The sequence below is a fragment of the Hirundo rustica genome, chromosome 15 (assembly GCF_015227805.2).
Source record: "Hirundo rustica isolate bHirRus1 chromosome 15, bHirRus1.pri.v3, whole genome shotgun sequence".
Classification (NCBI taxonomy): Eukaryota; Metazoa; Chordata; class Aves; order Passeriformes; family Hirundinidae; genus Hirundo; species Hirundo rustica.
This window is the reverse complement of record NC_053464.1, coordinates 6524140-6551115: the sequence shown is the minus strand read 5'-3', so window position 1 is coordinate 6551115 and position 26976 is coordinate 6524140. Positions and strand designations below refer to the sequence as shown.

The 26976-nt window shown below is 38.9% G+C and overlaps 1 protein-coding gene across 5 annotated transcripts; it reads left to right on the top strand.

Moving 5' to 3' along the window:
- The first annotated feature begins 435 nt into the window (after nt 1-435).
- Nucleotides 436-26976, top strand: ZC3H7A (zinc finger CCCH-type containing 7A). Of its 5 annotated transcripts, none has more exons than XM_040079105.2 (23): nt 436-537; nt 6701-6804; nt 8013-8052; nt 8810-9007; nt 9528-9686; nt 11488-11568; nt 11655-11696; nt 12502-12529; nt 13051-13331; nt 14622-14829; nt 15789-15853; nt 16536-16728; nt 18373-18534; nt 19159-19355; nt 19592-19689; nt 20691-20872; nt 21393-21469; nt 22032-22165; nt 22552-22657; nt 23120-23228; nt 24081-24214; nt 24545-24708; nt 26057-26976. In XM_040079105.2, the coding sequence occupies exons 2-23, from the start codon at nt 6737-6739 to the stop codon at nt 26244-26246; spliced, it is 2916 nt and encodes a 971-aa protein (XP_039935039.1). In that variant the 5' UTR covers nt 436-537; nt 6701-6736; the 3' UTR covers nt 26247-26976. The 5 variants fall into 5 exon arrangements, with proteins under 5 accessions (XP_039935039.1, XP_039935044.1, XP_039935042.1 ...); XM_040079108.2 differs by lacking the exon at nt 436-537 and adding an exon at nt 945-1040; XM_058422601.1 differs by lacking the exon at nt 436-537 and adding an exon at nt 1566-1585.

Sequence of the window (26976 nt, the reverse complement as noted above, 5' to 3'; positions counted from 1 at the left end):
TCACTGGGCGGAAGGAATCCCGCGAACTGCCACGTCAGGCGGCTTCCGGGAGAACCAACCGGAGCCTTAAAGGGCCGCAGCGTCCCGCTGCCTGGAGCCGCGGCTCCGGGTGGCGGCGGCCCCGGGCTCGGTCGTGCCCGTGTCCGTACAACCCGTCACAAGGCACCGCCCGCACATGGCCACGGACCGACCGGGGCGGGCTCCGGCCCGCTGAAGGGAAAGGCGCCAGGGGCGGGGCCGCAGGTAGCCAACCAATCATCAGCTAAGAGCTTCACGGCCGCCTCCAATCAGAAGCACCGCTTCCCAAAACAATCGTGGCGAGCCAATGGGAAGCCCGCACCTCTCGCGCTGTGCTCAGGCCGCCCGCGGGCTGTACCCGCGGCCTCCCGGCAGCAGGGGGCGCGCGGGGGCGGCGGCGCTGTGCGGGCGGCGCGGAGGAGGCGCTGCCGCCGCTCTCGGTGTCGTTATCGCCGTCGCCGCCGTCGCGCCCGTCCCGCCGGCCCCACCTCCCGCTGCGCTCCCGCGGCCTCACAGCAGGTACGGGCGGGGGGGAGGGAGAGACGCTCCGCATCCCGGTCTCCCCGCGGCACCCTCCGCTCGAGAAAGGAGCGCCCAGACGCGGGCGGCCCCGTTGCCGTTCCGCCCCGCTGCGGGCGCGGGGAGCCGGTCCCGCCGGTCCCGCCCGTCCCTTCCCACGCCACGGGGCCGTCGCTGCCCGCCGAGGTGGAGCCGCGGGCTCGCCGCGCCCCCCCCCGCGAGGCGGGGGCCGTGTGTCCGCCCGGCCGCGGCCGCTGTCGGTGCCGCCGAAGCCGCGGCCGGGCCGGGCCCCCCGGAGGGCTCGCCCCGGCTGCCGGAACCGCTCGGCGCGAACAAAGGCGGCGGGCGCGGCGCGCTGGGGCAGCGCAAGCGGCGGGTTGGGAGCTCTCCTGTTGCGCCGCGGCTGGAACGAGCCCCGGAGAGCGCTGACAGTGGCCGGGACCGGGCCCGTCCTCTGCCCGCGTCCCCCCGCGACGAGTTTTTGTGGCTTTCCGCGCTAACAGGTGCGCGGTGACTTCTGTCATTCCTCCAGCCCGGGGAAGGTGCCCTGCGCCGTGCCTTCGGTACGCCCGGGCAGCTCCGGCGGGCAGCGCTGGAAGTGCTATGTTACGGAAAGTCAGAACTGTCTTACAGGACGTGGGAAAGAAACCCCAAACCAACCCCAGAACCAAAACCAGAAACGAAACTCAAATATTGTCGATTGTAGTCACCTGTAGTAGATACTCAAAATCGAGTATCAAAGTTTATCTTCGTTTAAATCCTGTTGATAAATCTGGGTTTATTGGTAAGATGCTTCTCCTTCAGTTGTTTTTTTTGATCTGTTCTTTACTGAAATATCTGAGAGAACTGTAAACCGAAGTCTTCCAGCCCCTCTTCTTAATTTCGTGGGGAAATTAAGTGACTTCACAAAGCGTCTTTGTTCTCTCCTGTTTCTCACATTTAAAAAAAAAAGTAGCAAAGCCGTGAAAGCAGAAAATAAATTTTGAAAACTATCTTATTATTTTGTGGCTAGGGAAGAAGTGGGAGGAGATGCAACTAAATACCGAAGGTAAGTAAAGAGTGGGAAATGAATAGGTCTTAAATTACTGCTGTATGTTCTGTTTACTTTTATTCAGATATTTCGTTTTGACTACGGTCAAGTTCACTTTTTAGAAATAAAAAGTGGAACTGCGTTGTGTCTGTGTTAGGTGTTTTTTTGAGCTGACATAACAGAATTCTGTGACTGTAGCCAGAAGGACTAGATTAAGCTGAAGAGTTAACTCAGAACTATTGTGTGTTGTGTAATGTGTTTCCTGTTTCTCCCCCAGCATCTTGCATGTTTGAAATGTCTCATATAACAGCTCAATGATGCGTGAACACGAACATAAAATCATTTGTGCTTTTGCTCTCTGAAGAACACATTTGTTTTGTACAGATTTGGTATTAAATTAAGGTTTCTATTTTCCCTTCTTTATTTTGATGCCAGGCCAAGTCTGATGAGCAGTTTACAATCTCTGTATGGCATGCCTTAGTTTGCACTGTAGTTTATTATCTGTAATTATGCTTTTAATCTGTCAGGTGGTTGGGATGGGCAATAAAGCGGCTTTGACAAGTCTGCTTTCTGACAAGGCTTATTCTGTGATAGCACATGCTTGATGTCCAGCTGGATGCTTGGCTGGCTTGGAGCTGGGGGTAGCAGAGATGTTCGTGTCGGTGGCATCTCTTGAGGAAGCGATTTGGGTGGAGCAGCATGTGTGCCACTTCTCACTTGGCTCTGTCGAGGCAGAGTTCTGCTTTCCTGGCCGCTGGGGTGGGAAGAACACGTAGGTAGCTTTTGTATCCAAGTGCCTGAATGTATTGTGCTTGTTGCTGCTGTTAGTGGTGCAGGAGGCAGCAGCAGAGATAGGCTTTTGCCTCTAGTAGGTGAGAGGGATTTGTATTGCCTGCCTCTTAGTCGTAGCTTCACTCCTGCTGTTCTCTTTCAGTCTTGCTCTTCTCTTTGCAGTATTCCCTTTATTCTAGGGTGTAACTTCTCTCCTCTGGAGTACAGTTTTCCTATACGGAAACATTGGTGAACTGTTTGTGGTGTTTTATACACAGACTTCTGGTTTCACAGATTCTGACCAAAGTTTTGATGTATGACGGTATAGATGGTGGGCTAATTTCTGCCAGAATTGAGGGGGGGAAGGCTGATGCTAGAATACAGAAGGAGTCCCTTCACTTGGCATGATTTTATTTGGTAATTCAGCTGAAGCACTGAGGCTGGTAGACAATTGCAGTAATGATAAAATTTTCGATGTGTGTTGTACTGTACAGAGATCTAATTTGAGATTCCTGTAACCCAGTAAATGTGTTAATAGTGGACTCATTGATACATGGCAGGAGGATATGCTCCTGTAATTTAAAAGAACACATCTGTACACTATCCTTGCTTTGTAAATTTTAGTTTTGTGGAGAGAGAAGTGCAGCAAGCATCATTGACTTCCAGTTGTTTTTAACATTTAGGCCTGAAGGTGCAGAGAATACTTACTTAAAGTATTTATAATAGGCAGAGCCATAAATATCTAAAACAATAACAGAATTATTTGGTCAGCTGAAGGTCATTTATTCCCAGGGGGGAGTAATTCCGGTTCCTAAATGATGTTATGCATTTCAAAGCATTCTGCATTTAACTCTAATGAAGCAATGTGCAAAACTCTATGCAAGAGGAGAAAGGATCAGTCCTTGCCAGTTCCCTGTCCTGTGGGACTGAATTTTGAACTGAGGGAACTTGTGTACATGGCAAACTGCAGATAGCTGCTCTCTGGTCCTGCAGTTCAGAAATGGAAAGGCTCAATTCTCGATAGTTTTACATAGTGGCACCTTCCTTTTTACAATAGCCAAGGCCTATATTCTTTCTACAGAAAAACTCAATTTCTAAATTCTGTATGAATTTATTCACTTATGTTCCAGAGATTTGCTTTGCAAAGATAGTCTAGCAATTGTACTAAAGATCTTGTGCCTGAATGTGGCACACGGTATGTGCTAGATAATGGGAATGTCCTTAGAAGTGCTAAAATACAGAAAATAAGAAAACTGTCTTGCTCTGTGCTGGAAGGAAGGCAAATAACCAGTAAGAGGCATAAGAGGCTTTGTGTAATAGAGGAGTGGAGGTGTTCCTGTGTGCCTGCACTGGCACAGACCTGTTGTCCTTTGTATCTCCTGTTCGAATGGGTGGACCAGCATCTGTCAGAAAAGGTGTCTCTAGCTCCTGGCAGCATCCTTTCTGTCACTTGGCTCCTGCTTCTGGGCAACAGGATGAATTAAAGCCTGTGATAAAGATAAAAAAGGATAAATTGTTTTTTAAAATGTCTAGGCTTTTTTTTTTTTTCCTTTACTACATTTAGTAAATTGAGCTTGTATTGTTCTCATAGCAGCAGTTGTAGAAATACTGCATTTAATGTAACAATTAGTTCTGCCTGTGCTGTTAGTGATACATTAGTCTGCCTTCCTTTTTTTCAGCTCCCGTACTATTTTTTCTTTACTTTAGGTTGTTTCCATTCACTGTTCTCTCAGTGAATTGCACAGAGAGTAAAACAACAGTAGAGGTTTTGCTTTTCTTGTAATTTTTTCAAGCAACAAAGCAACATTTAGACTGTTTAAGTGTATGTACGTAAGTTTATTTTTCTTTCAATTTTGTCCCTGCAAATGGAGAAGGGCTGTTGCTACATAGGTGGAAGTTTCATTTTGGAGAGTGGATGGATGACATTAAAAGGCAAGACATGATTGTTATTTGCCTCATATATGACTGAGTCTTAACATGCTTCTGGTTGCTTCAGAGGATATAAAGAAAATTTGGGTGGAAGAGATACTGTTAAAAGTGCTGTCTGAAACAATTTTAAATCCTCTGCAAAATCATCAAATATTGGGGCAATTTGATTGTCAAAGTATTCTAAGGAAAGATAATTTTTGTCTGAATATCTCGTGGATGCAAATGAGTAGGGAAAAAATAGAAAACTGTTTTGAGTAATAAATTTCAGCACTCACATATGTTCATCATTTGTAGGCTGTTCTTATATATGTGATGCCAGTTTGTAACATTTCCATTAACTTGATTGTTGTGGAGAAATTGGCTCTGCACATCCTCAAGTTCAAAATACCATTCTTTAATGTTATCTTAGAGGTGATAAATAAATGCAGGTGTTACTGTTTTGGACTTTCCTCATGCAAGTTGGGGGGGAATACTGGGATTTCTTAAAATTAGTAAAGCTGATTTAATATTTGCCCAGATTGTGGCATCTGCAAGACTCTTGTGTGGCAAGGTATTACAATGTCAGCTGTTAATTCGCAGGACTAAAATGTGTTTTTCAAAGCTTACTTCTGAGAGAGAACAAGTGCTAATATTCCTACTTTCTTTGGTTAGTGTGAGAATTTCTTTGAATTCTAAAACCTAATCCATGCATGAGAAAATAAAAACCATTCAGATGTCAAATAAAACGTCCTTTAGGCATTTATATTTTGATTTCTTCGTGGATACACTAATATTTATTAAAATCTTTATCATCTAGCATAGCCTGTATTATTAGCTTATGGAAGAAAAGGTGATGCATAAAATGACATGAAAAACAGTTAGTTCTCCTCTGGAGAGTGGATTACTGAGGCCTATTTATAGACCCAAGCAAGCAATAGCTGAGAGATTCCTTTTAGTGAACTATCACAGCTGTCCATGATATTTATCTAAAGACTGAGTTTTATTTTCCTTTTTTTTTAATAAAGCTTACTCTTACTGAGGTCACGGTGGGAAGTGAGGTGAAATGGGGACCTTGGAGTGCTTCCAATAATTTGTTTAGAATATTACTCATTTTTATGCTCATTTTAGGAATGTATTAAAATAGGACTAATTTGTAATGAAGGAGTCTAGACTTCATACATTCATTTAAGGGGCTTTGAAAGGGTTTGTAAACATTATTAGAGCTAAAAATTCTTCAGTTTGTTTCCTTATTCCAAATGATTCAGAGAAGTTGGGTCTCTTCTGCAGCCTGTGTCCGTTTTCAGTTGGGATTTTGTGGAGCTTGCTGTGGGTTAGTTTGTTTTTCATTTTACTTTGTTTTCATTCGTCTGCCACTGATGTGAAATGGCAACCTGGCACAAAATACTGGCTTTTTTAAACTTAGTTTCAGGACTAACAGAAATGTACTGCATGTAGTTCAATTTTTTTTAATTATAAATTCCTACAAAAAGTAATATTTTACAGAACATACCCATTTTCTCTAGCTAAAAGCTCTTTTCCGAGCTTGAGTATTTTTAGAATAAAACTTTGTCCTACTGGTCCTTTTATTGGAAAAATAAGTTGTATTCTTACATCACAATTGGGCATGACCACGTGCAGTTGTGAGGCAGCATACTTCAAATATTGAATGTTATGCAGATCATTTTAGCTTGTATAACTTGAGCATTTGTAAATCCAGTCAATTAAAGACACAAACTAAAGGAAGATTACCAGTGGAGAGAAATTGAATTGAAATGTCGAGCTGATGATGTGGAGTTACGTTGCAGTAATTCAGTTTTTCAGGTGAAGTAGGTAGTCTTTGCTGCTGGTAAAGCATCCAAGGTTTTCATCTTGGCCGACTGGTAGATTTTAATAAAGCAGTAGTGTTTGCTTCTCACTTCACCTTAGTGCTTGGGAGATGATCAGATGCTCTAGAACTAGACTTCATGGTAGCTTTCTCATCAGTTTGGTTTTTATTATAAGTATACCAGGATCTTGAGTTTATTTCCACTTCAACAAGCAAATAAAAGGAGAGCAAAGCTCTTTAGAGGGGACGGTGTGGGACTTCAGCTCAGTTTAGCAGCAGTCCCTGAAAAGCTGGGCTTGTAGCTTGGGGCAGTTACACTGACAGGACTCTGCATCCTCTGGAGGAAGTGAGTAGAAACAAGTGATAAATTAGAAATTGGAAAAATGGTTCTCTGCAGAAATATTGTGTAACTGGGCACTGACCGGGGGGTGTTGGTTGTGACCTGCGGTTTCTCCCTCTCTTGCTGTGGGTGCTTCAGCTGTGACAGGAGTTTCTGCAGCGGTCTCCGAGGCTTGGTGCAGAATCATCTTTGTACAATGGACTCAGTGGTGATGTGAGAGTGGATCCTTCTGGGCCAAATGCACACTGGAACGTATTATAACAGCCATTTATCTCTCTTCCTTTTCGAGGAGTGGCATATCCGAAAAGTGGATGTTCAGGATAACATGTCCAATGTGTCGGAAGAGAGAAGCACTAGACAACAGGACATTAAGAAAGGACTCCAGTTTATAGAGTATGCTTTTGTGGTTTTTATTCTTGTATGTTCATTCACATGTGTATATATATTTCTGCGATGAATGGCTCTGGGAAGGGCCTTTAGTGTTTTTCCTCAGAGTATTTGCTAGCACTAACATGTTAAACAGGGAGCAGCTTTAACGACAAGAAGCGCTTCTCTTTGTTCCTAAACAGAGAAAATTGAGGGTGAGAGGTTATTCCTTTCCTGCCCTTGAGAAAAATTAGCAATTAATCTTTTTTTTTTTTTTTTTTTGTGGGTAGAAAATGTTGCTAACCTGATAATCCACCTTAAGAATAGCTGCACCTGAAAACTAGGTTGCTACTGAAAGGGATGGGTTTGCTCACCACTACCTAAATGTTTTAACTCTCTGAAGCTAAATTTTAAGTTATTGCAAAATCATCTGAATATTTAATTTTCATTTTTGGGTCAATGCCAAATTTCTTTTGAAGATCCTGGCTATCTTAAAGTCATTTTGAAATTTCATACTAGTTCGCTGCTCATGTATGGCATTCTTAGAAAACAAAAACAAACAAAAATATGAACCAACCCACCAACAAAAAAACCCAATGACAAAACCTACCCCCACCCCCAAACCCCTGACCATTTAAAAACTATTTCAAAACAGAATCTCAGTTAACCTGAATGCAAAAGGAGAGGATTCCTGCTTTTCTTCCTGAAAATGTAGAAGTGAGGATCTCTTTTCTGTGCTAGAGAAAATCTCTGTTGTGTGTCATACGAAAGAACTCTTAAAATTCCTGTTGTGTCATTGGTGTGACTTAATTAAAATTGATGTGGGTTTTTGCCAGATAATTTTTCATTTTATAGTACTTATTAGAAGATTGCAGTTCTCATCTATAACATGGTTCTTCACAGGGGAGGAGAGGAAGGAAATTGCTTTTAAACAAAGAACAGTGATGTGTAAAACTCTCAAAGCATTCAAAACCTTAATATGTGTTGAACAGCAGAGTTCAGATTGACCATGCAGCTTCAAAAGAAAGTGAGCCAATAGTAATAAGAAAGGTCAGTTTTTAAATGAAAACTCATCTACAGCACTCTTCCTTATTTGGTGCAGGCTATGGGCAAAAATCAGAGATTTGCCTGTTGCAGAGGCCAGGCTGCTTTCACTAAGAACCAGCATTCCTCAGCGTGATTGTCTGTTAAGCAATATGTATAATAAATGAAGCTTGTGATTTTTTTTTTTCTAGATCCACTTTGCCCTATCCAGGGACGCAAGAACAATATGAGGTAATGAAATGACTTTTTAATTTCCAGATGGGTTGTTAACGTGGACCTGTATTCATATAGTTAATCTTGGTTTTAGTCATCATTTAGGTGATGTTATGCTATGAATGGTAATTTTAAAAGTCTCAATATTGGAGCTGGACAACTAGTAACATTATGATGTGGATATTCAGATATTTGGTTGTCCCAAATTCAGCCGTACAGCAGTTGAAATCTTTCTGTATTGGTGTTGGAGATAAATTTGGGGCATTAATGGACTAAAACAATGTGCTATTCTGAGTAAAGTTCAGAGCAGCACAGCAAAAGTAAGATAAAAGGACCTCAGTCACAGAAGCTTTCAGAACATATTTTGTTTCTGTATGTGTTATGATTTTGCATAATTTTGGATTGTATTTTCAGAGTCTTATTTTAGTTCTTTTTACAGTAGTAGGTGGTTTCATTGGATTTGAGAAGATATTAGATAAAAATGCACTCATTCACAATTTGATTAAAAAACCCCTTTTGCAAAAGCAGCTTTTGTGTTCTCCTGCTTTCCCAGCTGCTATGGCTGCTGCTTGCTGAAAGAATATGTGGAACATGTATATACATCTTTGAGATTGTCTTGGAAAAAGTTAGAAGAAAAACACTAATGTAGACAAAAGTTTTTCATTTCACTCTGATTCCATGAAGTTACAAGTATAAATTTTCTCTTTAAAATTTTCCTTGGAAGTATGGAAGATAAGCAACTGCTGTTGATGAGTTTTTATTTTCTTTGTTGCAGTTATTTATACGAGATCTTGTTAGAAATCTTTTTCATGAAGGAAATGATGTATATCGAGAAGGTGATTGGAGAGGATCACTGAGTCATTATACAGAAGCTATAAACATAGCTGATTATGCTAATTCAGAAGAAATCCATGTATCTGATGATATTTTAGAGAAGCTATATGTGAACAGGATCGCGTGTTTTTCAAATATGGTAAGTTTCTGTGTAAACTAGGATTTCTCCAGAACAGGATGCAAACGGGGTATGAAGACACAAAGTCTAGTGAGTGAAAAGCTCTTGATGGCAGGTTGAGGATTGATGTGTTTCAAAGCATTACTTTGGCACGTTCTTTAAAAGCTTTTTACATGTATAATTGAGGTATTTTAGTTGCTAATACTAGAATTAACATGAAAGAGTATTACTAGGCTTGGAATTTGATGGAACAGTATTTTTATCTGTTCCCACTGCTGACTGCACTGAGTTGGCTGCTTTCTCTGTGGAACAAGATGGCTCTTGTGAAAGAGCTAAATTTTCTTTGTGGATTTTACATAATGATGGCCCTGCTTGTTTTTAGTTACCTAATTTGGTGACTTAGCAAAACTTACAAATGCACTGTGCGGTGGCCTTGGTGAGTGTTTGATAGTGTTTCAATACCTTTGTCCAATACAGTTCAAATTCACTATTTCTATAATAGTTCTGATTAGTGGCTTTTTTTTCTTTTCTCTCCTCCTAGGGGTTGCATGAAAATGTTCTAGAGGACTGTGAGATAGTATTAAAATTGAATGAAAACAATTTCAGAGCTCTGTATCGCAAAGCAAAAGCTCTGAATGAACTAGGAAGTTATAAGAAGGCTTATGATGCTGTAGCAAAATGTTCTCTTGCTGTACCACAGGTGGGTAAATTGTATATTGGTGATTATTTTTAAAATTTTGAAGCACACACTTATTTTAAGACCAAGGTTGTTTCTTCTGGTTTGGGGGTTTTTAATGCAATAATTTTTTTTTTTTTTTTCCTGTAAGCATTATTTTTTCCTGTGGAAGTTCAGACTGAGGGCAGAGATTACAGTCCCCAGGCTCAGTTTGCTGTGTTAACTTTCAGCAGGAGATTTGCAGTGGGTGGTCAGGTGCCATGAATGTTTGCAATAAGCACTAGAACTACTGAATTCATTGTTTAAAATTCTCTATGACATGAAGACAATCCCACCATAATTATAGCAAACATTTATTCCTTTGATAACTGCATTTTAGCTTTCCAAGTGTTCAGTAATGTTGCTACCAGTGCATTGTCCTCGCTGAGAATCACTTGCTGTGCTCCCATCTTGGGCTCTGGCTGAGTTAGCAGGCACTGTGTGGTGTGGGACTGTGCTCCCATCTTGGGCTCTGGCTGAGTTAGCAGGCACTGTGTGGTGTGGGACTGTGCTCCCATCTTGGGCTCTGGCTGAGTTAGCAGGCACTGTGTGGTGTGGGACTGTGCTCCCCACATCTTGGGCTCTGGCTGAGTTAGCAGGCACTGTGTGGTGTGGGACTGTGCTCCCCACATCTTGGGCTCTGGCTGAGTTAGCAGGCACTGTGTGATGTCGGACTGTCTGTAGACTGAAATCCTGAGGATCTGCTTTCCATGACTGTTTGTGTGGTTGGGTTGTGTCCTGCAGGGCTTTAGTTACATCCAAACCCAATCTGGTTCTCTGACACCCCTCATAATGCAAACTAAAATGCTGTGAGGATGGTTAAGAGATTTCACTTCAGAACTGCATTCCTGATTTGAACTTCCATGCTGCTGGAATCTCTACATGCTTTGCTCGAAACAGACTGGTCACAGGATAAAATACTGACTGCTGCATGTTCACCTTGCTGCATCAGAGCTGCAGTGAGACACTAGGCAAAGTGTTGGGCAAAGCTTTACCTCTGGATAAGAGAGAAGGTTTCAGTTGTGTTTCCAGAGACATACACAGTTCATGTGAATGTGTCACTTTGGACTTTGGATCCTCGCTTTGCACTTCCAGATCCGAATGTTTTTGCTTAAGGTTAATATGCCTTTATGTAAGTTTTATAAATAGCTTTTTCTAGCTGTAGGGCGTGATCTGAATGCTAAATCCTAAAATAATTTAAATAGGTAGTTAACTATAGAGAGAGGGAAATATGATATTTTAATTCTAGTTGTATGATGCAATGCCTTCCAAAATACAGAATGCTCATTAAATATTCATCAGTATCATGTAGTAGCTCATATGGTAATCAGAAATATGGCTCTCAATTTGTGTAAAAGCAAAACAACAAAATAAACCTCCACCCTCTTAAAGAAAAATGCCTTCCTCAAGTAAACAAACAAAAAATGCCCACCCACGGAAACAAACAAAACCACAAAAAACAACAACAACAAAACCACAAACAAGCAAACAAAAACACCAACAAAACACTTCTGATTTTCTCTGATTTTGGAAAGCTTTTATATTATTTTAAATCCAGATAAAAAGAGAAGGAGGATACTGTCTGTTTCTTGTTACCATCGTTTTTCCTTGAGGGTAGCTGTATTTTCTGATACAGGTTTTTAGTTCTGTGTTTGTGAAAGAATAAAGCTGCATTTTGAGACATCCTGCATATAGGGATCTTGCAGAATACAGGCTGAGATATAAACAGAGGTCTTTGCTTGATGACAGTACATGTAAATGATGAAATTTTATTTATGTCTTTTAGGATGAAAGTGTGATTAAGCTTACCCAAGAACTCGCTCAAAAATTAGGGTTAAAAATAAGGAAAGCATATGTTAGAGCAAAGGTAAGATTTTATTTTAACATTTTATGTTATGCTTTCACTCTTTTGATACCAGATTTGTGTTTAATGAAAGTATCTTTTCTTTGTAGCCACCCTCCTCAAATTCAGTTTCTAGTGATGTATCAACTCAGGTAACGTTTTACATGTTCCAAGTGCAAACTGTTAACTACAAGGAATAATTGTTTCATAATTTCATGATGATAAAGGGACAGTGGTGCAATTTGACTTTATATTAGAGGCTGTTACTTGGGACTTCAGGGTTCTGTTATGTTCAGTTTTGCTGTATATGTAGGGCAGACCAGGACATAAGATTATTATTCAAGTTATCTTGGTTGAATAAATGTTAGCTAAAAAGATTAAATCCGGTGCAATTCATATATTTATTTTTCATGTCCTGAGGCAAAAGCGAAGTTAATGAGTTTATTTTTTATTTTATTTAGTTGACAGTTACCAGAATGAAGGATGCTGGGATAAGATCCCATTTACTTATATGCACTTGTCCAAATTTCATCTTCATTAGCAGCTGAACTTGCATGTATCTTACTCTTTGTAATGTGTCTGAATAGCAGTAGTGAGGAATGAGTTTATCTTTCTCTTACAGACTTCTTTCACAGGAGTATAGACAATTTAGCTGTAGAGGAATGAGGAAATGTGGGAACAGCTCATTTAAGATACCATTTAGACTCTCTCATTCCCTGAAGTGTCATTCTCACTTCGGCTGGTTGCAAGATTTTAGTGATACCCTGAGTGGATTTCAGTCTGCAAATGGATGCTTTATCTAAAAAAATATTTGACCTCTAAATTACATTAGACTTTGAAAATTTGAGATTTTATAAAACATGAATTTGAGAGGGTTTACATTCTTTGTCTGTAAATATGTATTTGAAAAATTTTAATGGCTCTTGTGGCTGAGAGGTATTTTTTTCTCCTTTACAGAATTCTTCTGTAGAAGATATTGAGTTAGGTGAGTCTTGTGTTACATTACTAATGCCAGAGAGCTAGATATACCATACATGTCTCATTGCATTAGGAAAAATTGGAAGAAAATTCATCTGGTCATTTGAAAGTACCGGGGTAAAAGTCTGATCTGTTTATCTGTAGAACTGCATATTTAAGTGGTTGAGCAGATTTCCCTTTGGCCTCCTCAAGCTGATACAGTTGTAACTGCTCCTGTAGTGATTGTCTCCACACTGTCCTCTTCAGCTTGAAAAAACAGGGAGGGGAGAATATGCCAAAGATTTAGTGAAGTATCAGGTCTGTAACTTTCTCTGTCTGTTTTAGCTTGAGTAATAAATAAACATTGAGATGAAGATAACACATAATTTGGAAACTGATGGAAGCTGAAAACATTTAATGTGGTTTTGTTTAAACATTCTTCACGTTTCTTCACTCCCTCACCCTCCACATTGTCAGGGTAAAAGTTACACAAGAACTTTTCACATCTTTGAACAAAGGTTCTAGTCACTCCCATCTTACCTATTTCAGATTTATCTGACCAGAAACAAGGGACGGTTTCTGCTGCTTCTTCATCAAACTTTGTTTCTGAAGTGTCTAAAGTGTCACCAGTACCTGGACCACCTTTACCTACTGTTATGCCTCTTCAGATGGAAAAGGGTCCCTTGCCTTCTGCAGTGTTGTCAAATGGAGGGAGTGTTTCTTTCTCTATGCCAGAAGCATGTTTAGATTGTGGAGATGGAGATATAATTATTGGAGAAGAACTTGATGAGTTACTTGATTCTGTGCCTGATCCAGATGAAAGTGTAATGGTGAGAATTTTTTTGTCTGTTTTCTTTCTTGAGAAATTCTCTTGATGAGTGGGATCTCGTATTTTTATCAGGTGGGCTAGTGGTGAAGTTTGTGTTACCTTTCCTTGTTACATTGAGCTATCTTTGGACATAGTTTGATTTTATTTCAGGTTCTTGTAAATATGGCTGTACCACTGCTACAGAGATACTGTTATGCTACTACCAATGCTACTTACAGGAAGTACTGTGAAAAGTGAATCGGACATTTGAAGTCTGGGCTAGTGTGGTTTTCTTGGGGGGTTTTGTACAAATAAACCCTCTTAGAATATGAACAATGTGTTGGAGTGCTCACCCTCTAGCTGTAGAAACTATGGTTAAACATGAGCAAAAAGCTTTGCTTTGCAAATCCTTCTCACTGGTATCTCTGCAATCAGAGCTTTATCCAGATCTACCACCTGGCTGAACAAAAATAGACCATCATGAGTCTTTTTGTATTTTCAGAGGAGATATTAGGGAAATTTAGTTCTATGAAGTGTTGTTCCTACTTACACCGTTATGCCAGACATAGAGCAGACTGAAGCCTCCAGAGTTCTGCAGTTGCTAGTCGAAATGAGAGCTCTGGTTGGTGAGCAGAGATGTCTGAACTCACTAGCGAGGTTGCAGACTCCCTGCTCTGGCCCTGCCAGTCATTTGGAGTGTTTGGGCAGACTCTGTGCAGACCTGCTCCCTCAGCTCCAGCCTGGAGGGAGCTCCTTGGGGTGGCAGGAAAAGGGAGGGGAAACGCCCCCCTCGCTTTGTCCTTAACAAAAGTGTGCAGAGAGGTAGGGTGCTTTGGATGGGAGGAGGGAATGTGACCTGCCCTTGGCAGAACGTCTGCAAATCTGGATCTGAGGGTTTACCTCAAAGCCAGCTCATGCCTCTTGGTGTACTACAGTTTGAATTATGTTCTCTTTATTTAGAAGCAAATACGGTTGATATCTGACTCTTCCTACTCTTCCCTGGTGCCTGTGTTTTAAACATAATTTGGAAATTGAGCTATGATCCAATGGATAAAAAAATCCAAATCTCTTCGTAACTTAGTGTCTGGTAACTGAACCTTGAAGGTGTTTGATCAGTGGCTAATGCCTTGCACCTGGGGCATTGTTTAGGGTTTGGTTATTGCAGCTCAATGCAGGACTGTGATGTTTTTCAGTAGGTTTATAAAAACTTTGCAGAAACTTGACTAAAAGAAACCCTGTTGGAGATTATATTCTTGAGGCCTTTCTTGTTTGGTCTGAACAGGCTTTTTAATTTTTTATTATTTTTTCCCAGCAAACTGCAGGAGCCAGAGGATCTATTCCTGCAGGGAGTATAGCTCCTAGTGTACCTTTCTCTGCCTCTTTGTTGACGACACTGCCAGTTACTGCAGGATTTGTTCCTTCGGCTTCTCTGTCAGAAATCTTTTCACAGCCTTTGGCTTCTTCGCTGGAAAACTTTTGTTCACCATTAAGCACCTTTTCAATTAGTGACCCAAAAAGAGGTAAGGAATGAGTCTTCATATTTAACCTTTTATGATGATGAGAGTTGTGAATGTGCCGAGCGGCTTTCTTCTTTAACAAATTAGATTTTACAGCTGTTAGTTATATTTAACTCATAACATTTGAGCTGTGATAATAATTTTGGAGTGTTCAAGTTCAAGAATTCATAACTAAAGCTTTTGATTCCTTAGAATCTGCATAAGCATGCTCCAAGCTCCCTCTGTGTAGTTTTTCTGAATCTATTATGTAAATTTATTTGTTTCAGGTGAATAAGTTTAAAGAAGAAACACAATATCCTCAAACTTTTTTTTTTTTTAACAAACCTGCTCTTACAGCTTAAAGCATTTGTCATGATTTGGCAATAAACAAGAATTCTAAAAGGGTAATGTGACTGTGTACTCTGAAAAGGTACCAGTATTACATGCTTGGATTCCAACTGCACAGACTATAATTATGCAGTGAAATTAGGTGTGTGAAATAACAAGATACAAATAACAAACTACAAAAGATAAAACAGAGTTTTGTCTTTAATTACCAGTGTTACAGGATTATGCTGTCTTTGGAACAAAGCCAGATTTACAAAATAAAATGAAAAATTGAAGAATCCTCTTACCCCTCTTTCATCTCCTCATTTTTTCATAGTCAGATATTGTTTATTTTGCTACCCATTTTGTACTGCACAAGTATTTTCATGTTGCTTCAGTATCTGCCTTCAGTATCTGCCAGTACTGCCGGTGGTAACCAGGTGTCTGTTTTGAAGATGATTGCCTAATGCAGCCTAGATGTTTACAAGGGGCTTTTACATAATCAAAAAAACCCTAACTTTTTGTAGCAAACAAAAAAATCTTTAGTGTTTGTCAAAAAACCCAAACCTCTGATAGTTCTCAGGAATGATGAATTATTTTTTGCATGGGATGTTCTGGGGAACTCGTTTAATGAAAATATCTTTTTGTTCCTTTAGACATCTCAAGTTCAGCTTCTAGAGACGGAACACCAACACTTAACAGCAATAATTCCCCGTTGTTTGTACGTATTTTTCATCTTCTTGTTCATGCCAGTTCAAATGTTAAAATCTTGGAGGCTTTACACGGATCTGAAATTTTACAGCTGAGGATTCTATTCTAAAAAAAAAATCACTTCTACCACTAAAAGCGGATTCTGGCTGTGGGAACTTGCAGGAATGATAGCAGAAAAATACAGAGCTTGCTTTATGTATGCAAGTTTTGACAGATGTCACAAGCGTTCCTCCATTTTGAGGAACTTGCTGTAAAATACTGTTGAATTGTAAAATAACCAATCTAAAATCCTTTAAGATCTGAGTAGCAGGCACTAGGCATCCTGAAGAAGTGCCCTAGTACAGGACCAGAGCAGATGGCACCGTGTGTCTGAGGATGTGTCTGCTCTCCGTGCTGTGCATTTTCTGCCACGCTGCTGGCGTTGATTGCGTGGGGAAGGGTGGCAGGAAGGATTGTATCCTCAAGAGCCAGGAGGGAATTGTAATTAGCCTGACAAAAGCTGCTGTTCTGCCTGTACCTGCTTGGCTCTTGTTTTATGCTGTGTATGTGGCCTTTGTAAAATCTCCATGTCCCTTCACAGATGTGCGTTTGTAGTTCATATTATGGCTTTGAAGGAAAATTTCAGGAGGTTAAAATATAATTGTAGATAAATAAATTCTGTGTATCAAGTAAAATGTGTTTTCTTTCAACAGATAAACGGTCCTAGTAGTTTGTTTGGGTCCGAAAATTACATGGGAATTGCAGGCCAAACTAGAAATGACTTTTCCAATGTTTTTAGCAGTACAACTGCTAATATACCTGTGTCTCCGGCGCTGGCGGGAAGGAACCCACTGGAAGGCACACATGAGCTAAGACAGGCCTGCCAGTTATGTTTTGTCAAAAAAGGTAAGGAGCTGTTGGACTTGATTAAAAAGCATACATATAAAATTTTCATGTTCATAATTTAACACTGTTGGCTTCTAAACCATGTTAATCCCGACTTGTTCTTTGCAGATGTAGCACGATCTTACGATTGGTGAAATATTTCAAGCGCTATTTTATCTTCTTTCCTCTTGTCTTTATTTCTTGTCCTAATAGATTCTTAATTTCTAAACCCAGCACAAATCACCACACGCTTTCCCTGTGGGTGAGGTCATTCACATTCTGTATCCGCTTTCCTCCCAAACCCCAGGGTACTGTGAAGAATGACACCTTTGCTCAAGACTAAATAAAACTTGCAATACTCTCTCTGATTGGCCATGGGGAATTGAACTGCAGTTCAAAGTACCTGGTAACCTTCACATCCCATCTGTTTTATTGTTCTTTCAAACTAATTCTACATCATAATCATGAGGCTTCCAAACCTTAGTAATAATTAACTCCACTGTATTGACTTAAAGGAGCTTAAGCAGTATTGGTCATTAATATAACTAATCTTCTAGGCCTGAGCTGTTGCTGTTAAATAGAGTCATATTCTAAAGGCAATAGCTTCTATTAAAACTAATCTTAAAAATAAGCATTGTGTTTCAAGTTACAGGTATCATTGATACTGATATTTATATACTAATCCAGAGTTGTATTGAGACCTTTAGGGGATGACTATTGTACCCTTAAGAAATTCTGTACTAGTTTAAAATTATTTTTACTGGAAAAATCCACGAAGTGAAGTTTGAAAAACCATAGAACATGTTCTGCTAAAGCTGGAGCTGTAACATATTGGTGAGAGTACTTAGCATGTTCCTAGCTTCACTTTTTATGTCAATGCATCTGCTTCCTCTCTTTCTTTCCTTCTCTATCAAAGCTTTAAAATGTCTCCTGCTTTTACTGCCTTTTGAAATTACACTGGTCCATCATCTTCTTGTCTGGAGAAAACTGCGTTATGCTCTTGTTCTTCAGTCTCATGAATAGCAAAATTCACTGAGCATTGCTCATCTTCAGATGCTCTTCCTGATGTCTGATTTTGTACCATCCTAAAGACAGAGTTTGAAGCTGGGTGTATTTTTGTTTCCAAAATCACAAAGTTCTGGGATTGGCATTTATCTTTTTGGCACGTGTGAACTTCTTACCGAGTGTGTTTTGTCTCTGAGCATAGTACCTCTCCTAATAAAACAAATGTTGAAGGTTAAGAGAGCCATTTATTGATCACTGGAATTCACCTGCATTGACTTATAGACAAGCAATTTAAGTTTTAAACTAGTCTTATTGGAATGGGTACTTTGGAATTTGAAAAAATGTAGCAATTTGCTGACCCAATGCAACCTTAAGGTTGTAACACAATATCCCTCCCCAAATATAAAATAACTTGTGGGTTTTCTCTTGTGGAGAGTGCCTTTTGTAAGTATTTGGTTGGGTTTTTTTCCTCTTTTGCTAAACATGGCGGTTTATGACTTTCGGTTCTTCAGAGCTGCTGGTGCAAGTAGGAATTCTATACAGTGTGTTTGTGTACTTTGCTTTTGGGCTTCTGTGCCAGTCTGTGTATGGACATGTTCATGTTTGATGCAATTAATGCAAATTCAAAGCAATTTATGCAATTTCCTGTGGTTGTTTCAGGTCCTAAATTATTGGATTATGCTTACCATCCCAATTTAGAACATAAGTGTAAGAAGGATATTTTAATTGGCAGAATAAAAAACTCTGAAGATAAATCATGGAAAAAAATACGTCCAAGACCAACAAAGACGCAGTATGTGGGACCATATCATATATGTAAAGGTAGGTGTTACAGAGAGTAAAATGGTGATGCCTGCACTCAAAGTAATGCAATTTAGCTCTTCCATAGTGAAGTATAGAAGGAAGTTTTATTTATTCTTAAGGGACGTGGAGAAGGAGGTTCTGGGTTATTTACCATTTCAAAGGCTGTAAGGAGAGCCTGATTTTGACCACTAATACGATTATTTAGAGAACAGGCAGTGTACTTCTGTACTGTTCTCCATCAGGAGTAATTTTTCTGTTGAGTGTTGGATGATTACTGTGAAAAACTGCAGCAAGGAAGCATTTTTGTTAGACTTTTGCAATATGTACTTCTACTTACAATGTAAGCAAGATGACTTGTGGATTAATGAGCAGCTTTATTTGAGCACTGGGTATTCTGGGTTCTCAGCTGGGTTCTCATTGTCCTAGATTAGTGCAGGATAGTTGATGGAGGAGGAGTTTTACATTTTCACCAAGCCATTCAGCATAAGGTTTTGCTTCTGTTAGGTTTAAGTGACAAATTTACAACAGATCTCTGTAACTTCTTTATTAAAAGTATTTGAAAGGGACATAGTGGAAGTTGTAAGATGAATTTCCAAAGGAAGTTGTGTAAAAGCAGTGTCCTGTTCCATGCTGTCCTTTGAGATGTGGCTGCAGAGGAGGAGTGCAGGTACCCAGGCCATTGCACGTTTGCCTATTGCCAAGAGGAGATCGATGTGTGGACGCTGGAGCGCAAAGGAGCCTTCAGTCGAGAAGCTCTTTTTGGAGGACCTGGGAAGATCAACTTGACTGTGTCCCAGCTTCTTCAGGAATACCATGGATTATTTATGTTTCTTTGTGAGGTGCTGCTTTATTTCTCGTAACACAATAAAAATGGTAATTGATAATGAAACTATGTAGAAAGAAATGCTTTGGTTCGTGAATGACTATTTTGTAATTTTTGAAACAGATTTTCGGTAATTATCTGGCTACCTTTAGATTAGAGACTTAATGAACTATCTGTTAAAATCTTTAAGGTAAGGTGTATTTTTAATTGTCCAAAATATACACTGTAAAATCACTTGTTTTTATATTCCAGAAATGTTTTGATCACAAGCCCAGAATAATAAGCAAAAGGAACAAGGAAAACTCATCTTCTTGTTCTCACCCTGCTATGCATGACTTTGAAGATAACAAGTATGTTTGAAATACCATTTCTATAAGCTGCAATTTAAAAGCAAAGGCCATTTTAAATCCTGACTTTCATTTCTTACCTGTTGGTCAACTCTTCTTCCCTTCTGACTGTTTTGCTTTGGCAGTATAGGCAAGACAGACTTAAAGAGCAAGGTTTGACAAATGTAACTAAATTAAAGTGAGCTATTTCTTTATCAGTCATTTAAAATTAGTGGTGTCTGCCCTCAACTTTGAATCTTACGGGATTTAGTGTCAGGTTTTTAATAGCTTATCTACCTGATGAACTGTATTGCTGTAAATAGATGTGTAACGTTAAATTAAAACAGGAACTCCTAAGTTGTTTCTTCTTTGATACGTTTTTCTTATTTTGCTGTAGTTTCAACTCAGGTTTACCTTAATTACAGTGTACAAAATAGACCATAGTCCTTATTAACTCAGTTGATAAAAAACAGTGTGAGGAGTGTCTTAATTATTCTTTGAAAGTTAAAAAAGTTTTTATTGTTGTAATACTGTAAAATAAGTTTTGGGGAATTAAGAGACTTTTGTATGATGTAAAAGTAAGTGGGAGCATTGGAATTGCTTTGTTTTATTCCAGTTCCCTGTATTGAGGAAGCACTGGTGCTAGAGGAGCTAGGCTGTTACTGTTCTGTATCACCTCTTCCTTAAATGGTGCTCTGTGAAGGAATATGTACGTGGGTCAGTCATTCCATCAGGATATATACGTGAAAGTGGACATGATCTGCTTTCCTTCTTGGAAATCAGTGATCCAGCTGGATTGAAATCAGTAATGCTTTGCAGAAGAGGGACTCTGCATTCCCAGGAGTAATGTTTACTGCTATTTAGTGTGTTTACTCAGCCTAGAAACGATGCTTAGACGTGACCTCCTTCTGGGAACATTCTGACTTCCTGATTTCAAGTGAAAAGTGCTTGACGGATATTTGAACAAGCTGTGGGGAAGGATGGTTATTTTAAAGAATATCTAAAACTGACTGTTTTCAAAACAGGTGCCTTGTCCACATTTTGCGAGAGACTATGGTGAAGTATTCCAAAATCCGCCCTTACCAGGTTCGGTGTCAGCTTGACCTGTGCAGACATGAGGTGCATTATGGCTGCTTACGAGAGGATAAATGCTTTTATGCTCACAGTCTGGTAGAGCTTAAAGTCTGGATGATGCAAAAGGAATCAGGTATGTTCAGTAAAATAGTCACTTCAGTCTTCACTGTATTGCCACTCCTTCCTTTTCTTGATTCCCTCTGAAGTTAGCAGCTCGGGATCAGTGCAGGGAGCAAGCAGGAGCAACCTGGTGCCTCTCAGCTTGCATTTTGGAGAGGTTTTCCATGGTACATACAGTGAAGATTTTATAATGATGTTGGCATTAGAGCTCCGGTACATTATGTTTAAATACTGAAAGATGCACCTTAACTTATGTGAGCAATATGTCATTTAAAGACCTTGTATGCTTTCCCTTGGTATGATAACGGACAATATTTCTGTTCTGGATGCCCTCACTATGTTCTTGTGCGTGTATGTGGCCATAACATCATATCCATGATGTGAATGTGTACCACACGTGTGTGAATACTTACACAAAATACAAAAAGAAAAAAGGATAAAAGCTTTGGGGCTTCAGTAGCGTTCCAGTTTGAGCAGGTCTGTAAGGCTGCAACAGTCCTAAGTACTCAAAGACTGTTTCCCTTCCTTTACAGGTATTTCACATGATACTATAGTTCAAGAATCAAAGAAGTACTGGCAGAACATGGAAGCTAGTGCACATGGATCACAGGTATTTTCATTTTTCCGTTCAACTAATTGTGCAGCGACTGTGGTGATAATACTTTTTTATGTGCATATATAATGTAGCTTATTTTGGAAGTTACTGTTTTAATGATCTCCAAATAATCTCTTTCAGTGTCAGCTTTCTTCAGCTTGCTCATTTAGACTAAAGTGCCTGCTCTGCTGCTTTGCAGCTCTGTTTTTTGCTTTGCTTGTTCTGTCCCAGGTGGCACATAAAATGTAAATACAAATTCAAAGTCAGCTGCTCTAGGGCAATTAATTATCTTTTCAATATGTAGCACTTTTATGTGTTTAGTGTGTACATATTATCACAACTTCAGAGTACATATACCTAAATCAGAAATAAGTTCAATAAAAAAAGCATTTGTTAAGAAATGTCAAATTTGAAATGACAAATTGAGCTATTACAAAACATGAAGTATAATACCTGCTTCCCAACATATGTTGAAATCTCTGCCATAGGGGGTAATTAATAATTATTTATAGATTTCTTTGCAGATAAAAAATACCTTTTATGTTGTTGTTGTTTTTTTTTTTTTTTTTGGCTTAAGATTCTTGGGAACCAAATGAAATATGGATCACTTAATTTGAAGATGAAGTTTGTTTGTGGGCAGTGCTGGAGAAATGGTCAAGTTAGTGAGCCAGACAGAAACAAAAAATACTGTAGTGCAAAGGCAAGACACCCGTAAGTAAGATCAAATAGTGAAAATTCTACTGCTTTATCAGCCGTTTGAAACCTCTTTTGGGAAACTGCTGCTTCTTAGGAAAGAATCACAGAAGGAATGAAAAAAACACCAAACATACAGAAATAGGATGGGGCTATCTCTTTGTAGTATGCTAATAATTGGTACTGAGAATCACTTTGATGACCAAAGTGTTTGTGTTTTGATTTTGGAGGGGTTTTTTGGTATTAAGAGTTTTGCTGATGTTTCAATAGAACTTCATTTAATCTTAAATATATGGTGAAAGCTTTAAAAATAAACTCTCTGGGCTTTCCTGGTTCTGCTTCTGTGCAGAAAAGGTGATTTTTTGGAATAGTATCTTCTTTCATTGAATGCTTGTGGTTTGCAGATGGAGCAAGGATCGCCGTGTGGTGCTGGTAATGTCTAATGAACGTAAGAAGTGGATGACCATTCGTCCTCTTCCTGCAAAGAAACAAGTGCCTCTGCAGTTTGATGTATGTTAACCTAAAACTAGAAATAGATAACAGTCACTGGAAAATACAAGTCATTGGGCTGGTTTTGTCAGTTCAGCAGAAAGTCCCCTGGGAGTTGGTAGGAAAATGTTTATAATGTTTCTACAACATTCAGCCTTAAAAAAGCTCTGATCTCATGTTACTACTGAAGTCCTTACTTGTCAGTGGAAGTAAATATTTCTGAAATAATTTATACATATCTGTGGTCTGGTAGTGTGATAGGAGGCAAAAAGCACTCATAGTACTTGCTTCCAACAGTTCTCTTTTTCTAACTATAATAATGTGTTTTTGTAAAATAAATATTTTATTTTTCACATTATCTGAATGTTTGACCAGGAGGGGAAACTGTAAACTATCTAAGACTGAAAAAAAAAATTTAAAAATTCTACTATCATCCATTCTGCTTTACATTCTTAATATTTTTTTTTTAAATTCATGTTCCAGTTGTGCAATCATATTGCTTCAGGCAAGAAATGTCAGTATGATGGAAACTGCTCATTTGCTCACAGTCCTGAGGAGAGAGAGATGTGGACCTATATGAAGGAGAACAGCAGTAAGTAGAAAAGTAAATCTAACATGTTGTAAATCCAACAGTTCTGCTTTTCATTCTTGGACTTCTATTATTTTTAATCTAATTTATTTAATTATCTTTTGTAGTAAACCTTGCAGGTGCCCGTGTTTTTGAATTTAAGTAAACCCAGACCAGGCATTCAAAAATAAAAATAGCCTGTATTGTGTATTCATTGCTTGATGGTTTTTTTAACAATAAAGTAGTTTGTATTGGTTTTTTAGTTGTCTTAGAAATATTGATCCTTGCAGCAACATCAGTTGGTGTTTGTACTCTATATTGCCATGTGCACACACTTGGATTCATGGAATTACATATGGGGGAACTATTTGCAGATCAGTCCCCCCCAGTGTATTTACTGGGAATCACCATTCACTTTCTGTTGCTGTTGTTCTTTACCATCCCATCAATGTTACTGGGGAGAAAGCATCAAAAATCAGAAGTAATAAAATGACATAAATGATCAGCTCATGGTCTGCAAGAAGGCAAACTAAATTTACCGAAAGCTGTAGCACACGTGAGATTAGTTCTCTGAAATCCAGGCATTGGTGTGCAGCAGCACAGCTGCTGTCTGTGCTTTGGGTGCCCGTTCAGAAAGCTGTAACCTCCTGCTGTCCCCTCAGGAGGCACAGAGGGCTCTTGGTAAGGAGCCAGAGATGCCTCTTCCCCTTGGCTCTTAGTCTCTGAACTGTGTAACTGTCTACATTTGTTTCCTAACCTTTTTCTCCTTAGAATAGGTGGGGACTGAATTATGCTCACGAACTCAGTCATTTATCTAGTGTTCTCAAACTTTTGCTTTAATTGCTAATTACTTATTTTAGCTTCTGCTCTCATTAGTTCAAGACTTGGAGCAGTTGTATGACATATGGCTAAAAACTCAAAAACCAGAAAAAGGAGATGATACAGCTGCTCAGGCAAACAAAGAAAATGGGAAGCAAATTCACATGCCAACTGACTATGCTGAAGTTACAGTAAGTAATCATAGGTATAATCTTAAATCCAAGCATGTGGGGATTTCTTGGGCTTGTTTTCCCAGCCAGTCACTTAGGTTGTTTCCCTTACTTTCTTGGTGCTTCCTTAGACCATAGATAGCTACACTAAATATAACTGACACTGAACATGAGTTCTGCTAAAGCCAGTGGAGATCATAAACTTTTAAGTGATTGTTAAAATAATTGTGTCTGTTTAGGCAAACAGTATCCTGCACGCCAACGTAAAGAAAACATTCAAAATGTATTAGAAGTTCTGTCCTTACAGCATTGAATTCACAATGTTTTGTTTTCAAATTCCTTGTCAAACAGGTGGATTTTCATTGTTGGATGTGTGGGAAGAACTGTAATAGTGAGAAGCAATGGCAGGGTCACATTTCTTCTGAAAAGCATAAGGAGAAGGTTTTCCACACTGAGGATGATCAGAACTGCTGGCAGTATCGCTTTCCAACCGGATATTTTAGCATTTGTGATAGGTATGTCTTTTTTAAGATGGCAAAAATGCTGAAAAATGACAGTTCATTGCTTAAATAATTAAGGCAGTTACTGGTTCTGACAAAGTTTCTAGTATTTCTTGATCTGCATACATCTTTCTATAAGGAAACAAGAAATTAACAGTATTTTAACATGTTAGAACTCAGGGAATGACAAGGTGCCTAATTTTGGAACCAAATCAACTGCTTGTGTGATCTTAGTGAATGGTAGCAAGTTCATTGCAGCTGTGTGAATGACTATTCTTGGTGTTATTACAAGTTTACCTTGGCATCTGCATATTAATTAGAGCCCAAGAACAGTACCTAGCTGGACAGTGATACTGGAGCTTTAAGGCAAGTAGAAATGTTGGTACCATCAAACCAGATTTGTTAAAATTGAGTATTTATTACTAGAAATTATTTATGAACATGTGGAAGAGAATTTCCAAGATCTGTTGGTTTTCCACAGCACTGGTTGTATGTTTTGCTTCTCCCTTTAATTCTTAAGTGCAGTCTGTTTTACCTGACTCGGTTAGATTTTTTTTTTTTTTTTTTTTTTTTTTTTTTTTTTTTTTTTTTTTTTTTTTTTTTTTTTTTTTTTTTTTTTTTTTTGGTAAATCTGTTGAAAATTCCTTCCACTGTTGGAGTCTTTATGGAAGGTTAAAGTCTTTGGAATCGAGCATTCTGGAGCTTAAGGTTCAGTTTGCTGGTAGAGATGCATTTACAGATGCATTTGTTACTCCATTTTCAGTTGAAGATTTTGAGTGTCTTGGAGATCTTGAAAAACTGCATAGCAGAATAAGCAAGTTATTTTTCATTTGTAGTCTTTGCATGGAAACTTACATGTTGCTTTAGTGAATTTTTAAGTAGCATTCTAAATGTATTTGTTCTGAACATAACAGACCTTGGATATGCAGCATAAAGTGAATACTGGCATTTTAAGCTGTTCTCAGTATTCTAACCTCAAATTTAGTTAACAAGGGTAATTAATTAATTGGGTTTTTTTAACAATAGCTGTTCCTTAGCTTAGAGAGTTAAATGATAAGGTATTCATTAACATGATGAACTTGATGGTTTCAAGAATTAAGTGTCTCAGTCTAAGTAGGAACATGAAGAATAGAAAGAAAAGGGCCGTCTTTTGTCCTCTGTAAATATTTGACAGCTGGGAAAGAAAAATACAACCAAATGCTAAACAGAGTTAGTGTCATCTAACTTGTAAAAGTATACACTCTTCCAATTTTTTTTGTCCTTACTATGTAGTGTATTTGAAAATCATGACCTGAAGAAAATACAGACACAGTGGTGATCATGGTAATTCTATGAAAACACTGTTCAAAATCTGTCTTAACAGATATATGGCTGGTACTTGCACTGAAGGAAACAACTGTAAATTTGCCCATGGAAATGCTGAACTCCGTGAGTGGGAAGAACGAAGACAAGTTTTAAGAATGAAACTCAGCAAAGCAAGAAAAGACCACTTGATTGCTCCCAGTGATAATGACTTTGGAAAATATAGTTTTTTGTTTAAAGATTTAAACTAATACAGAGATGACACATACATGTTATCAGCTGGAAGCATAAACCAGAAAATTTGACAATAATCAAAAGCATGTGACAGAAAAGCTGCAGGTTTTCTGCTTTTATTGGCATACATTGTTCCTCCTGAACAGCAAAGTATGGTAGATTTAGGGGGATTGAGCAGACCTGTCTATGCTCTCATGAAACAGAGTGGTGATTAAAAAAATCTGAAGTATTATGTGCTTACTCACCTCCTGTTGGACAGAATGTTAGGAAATAGAAGGGGGGAAGAGTGGTTATGATATCTAGGAAGCCCCCTAGTCTCAGACCTTCAGTTGAAAAACTTTAAGGTATCAAGGTATTGCAAAAAGGAGTGTTGGTGGGCTAAGAAAATGATGGATGAAAATTCTTCAGATCTTTTAATGGAGAGGATTTGTTTAAAACAAAGTTTGCTACTTATCTATATGTAGGTTGCTAAAAAGGATTTTCTTATTAAAGATTTTAAACAAAATAACCATTTAACTACAATATATGTTGAATGGGTATTTTTTCTCTTTGTATGTTTCAATATAATTTACTGAAAAAGGATCTTGGGAGGAAAAAGTATTAATTTTTGAAAATGAAGTAGTTAAAATTCTGTTTCTTGGTCTTTGCTGTTTAAATGATGATTTTGAAAGATTACACTTGTATGTCAGTATTGTGTATTATTGTATGGACTAATGTTGCCCGTAATAAAGAGAACTTTACACAAAA

Coding starts and splice junctions, on each gene's coding strand:
- ZC3H7A (XM_040079105.2), top strand. CDS start 6,737: ATGTCCAATGTGTCGGAAGAGAGAAGCACTAGACAACAGGACATTAAG. Junction 8,053..8,809: donor GGACGCAAGAACAATATGAG/GTAATGAAATGA, acceptor TCTTTGTTGCAG/TTATTTATACGAGATCTTGT. Junction 16,729..18,372: donor GTTATGTTTTGTCAAAAAAG/GTAAGGAGCTGT, acceptor TGGTTGTTTCAG/GTCCTAAATTATTGGATTAT.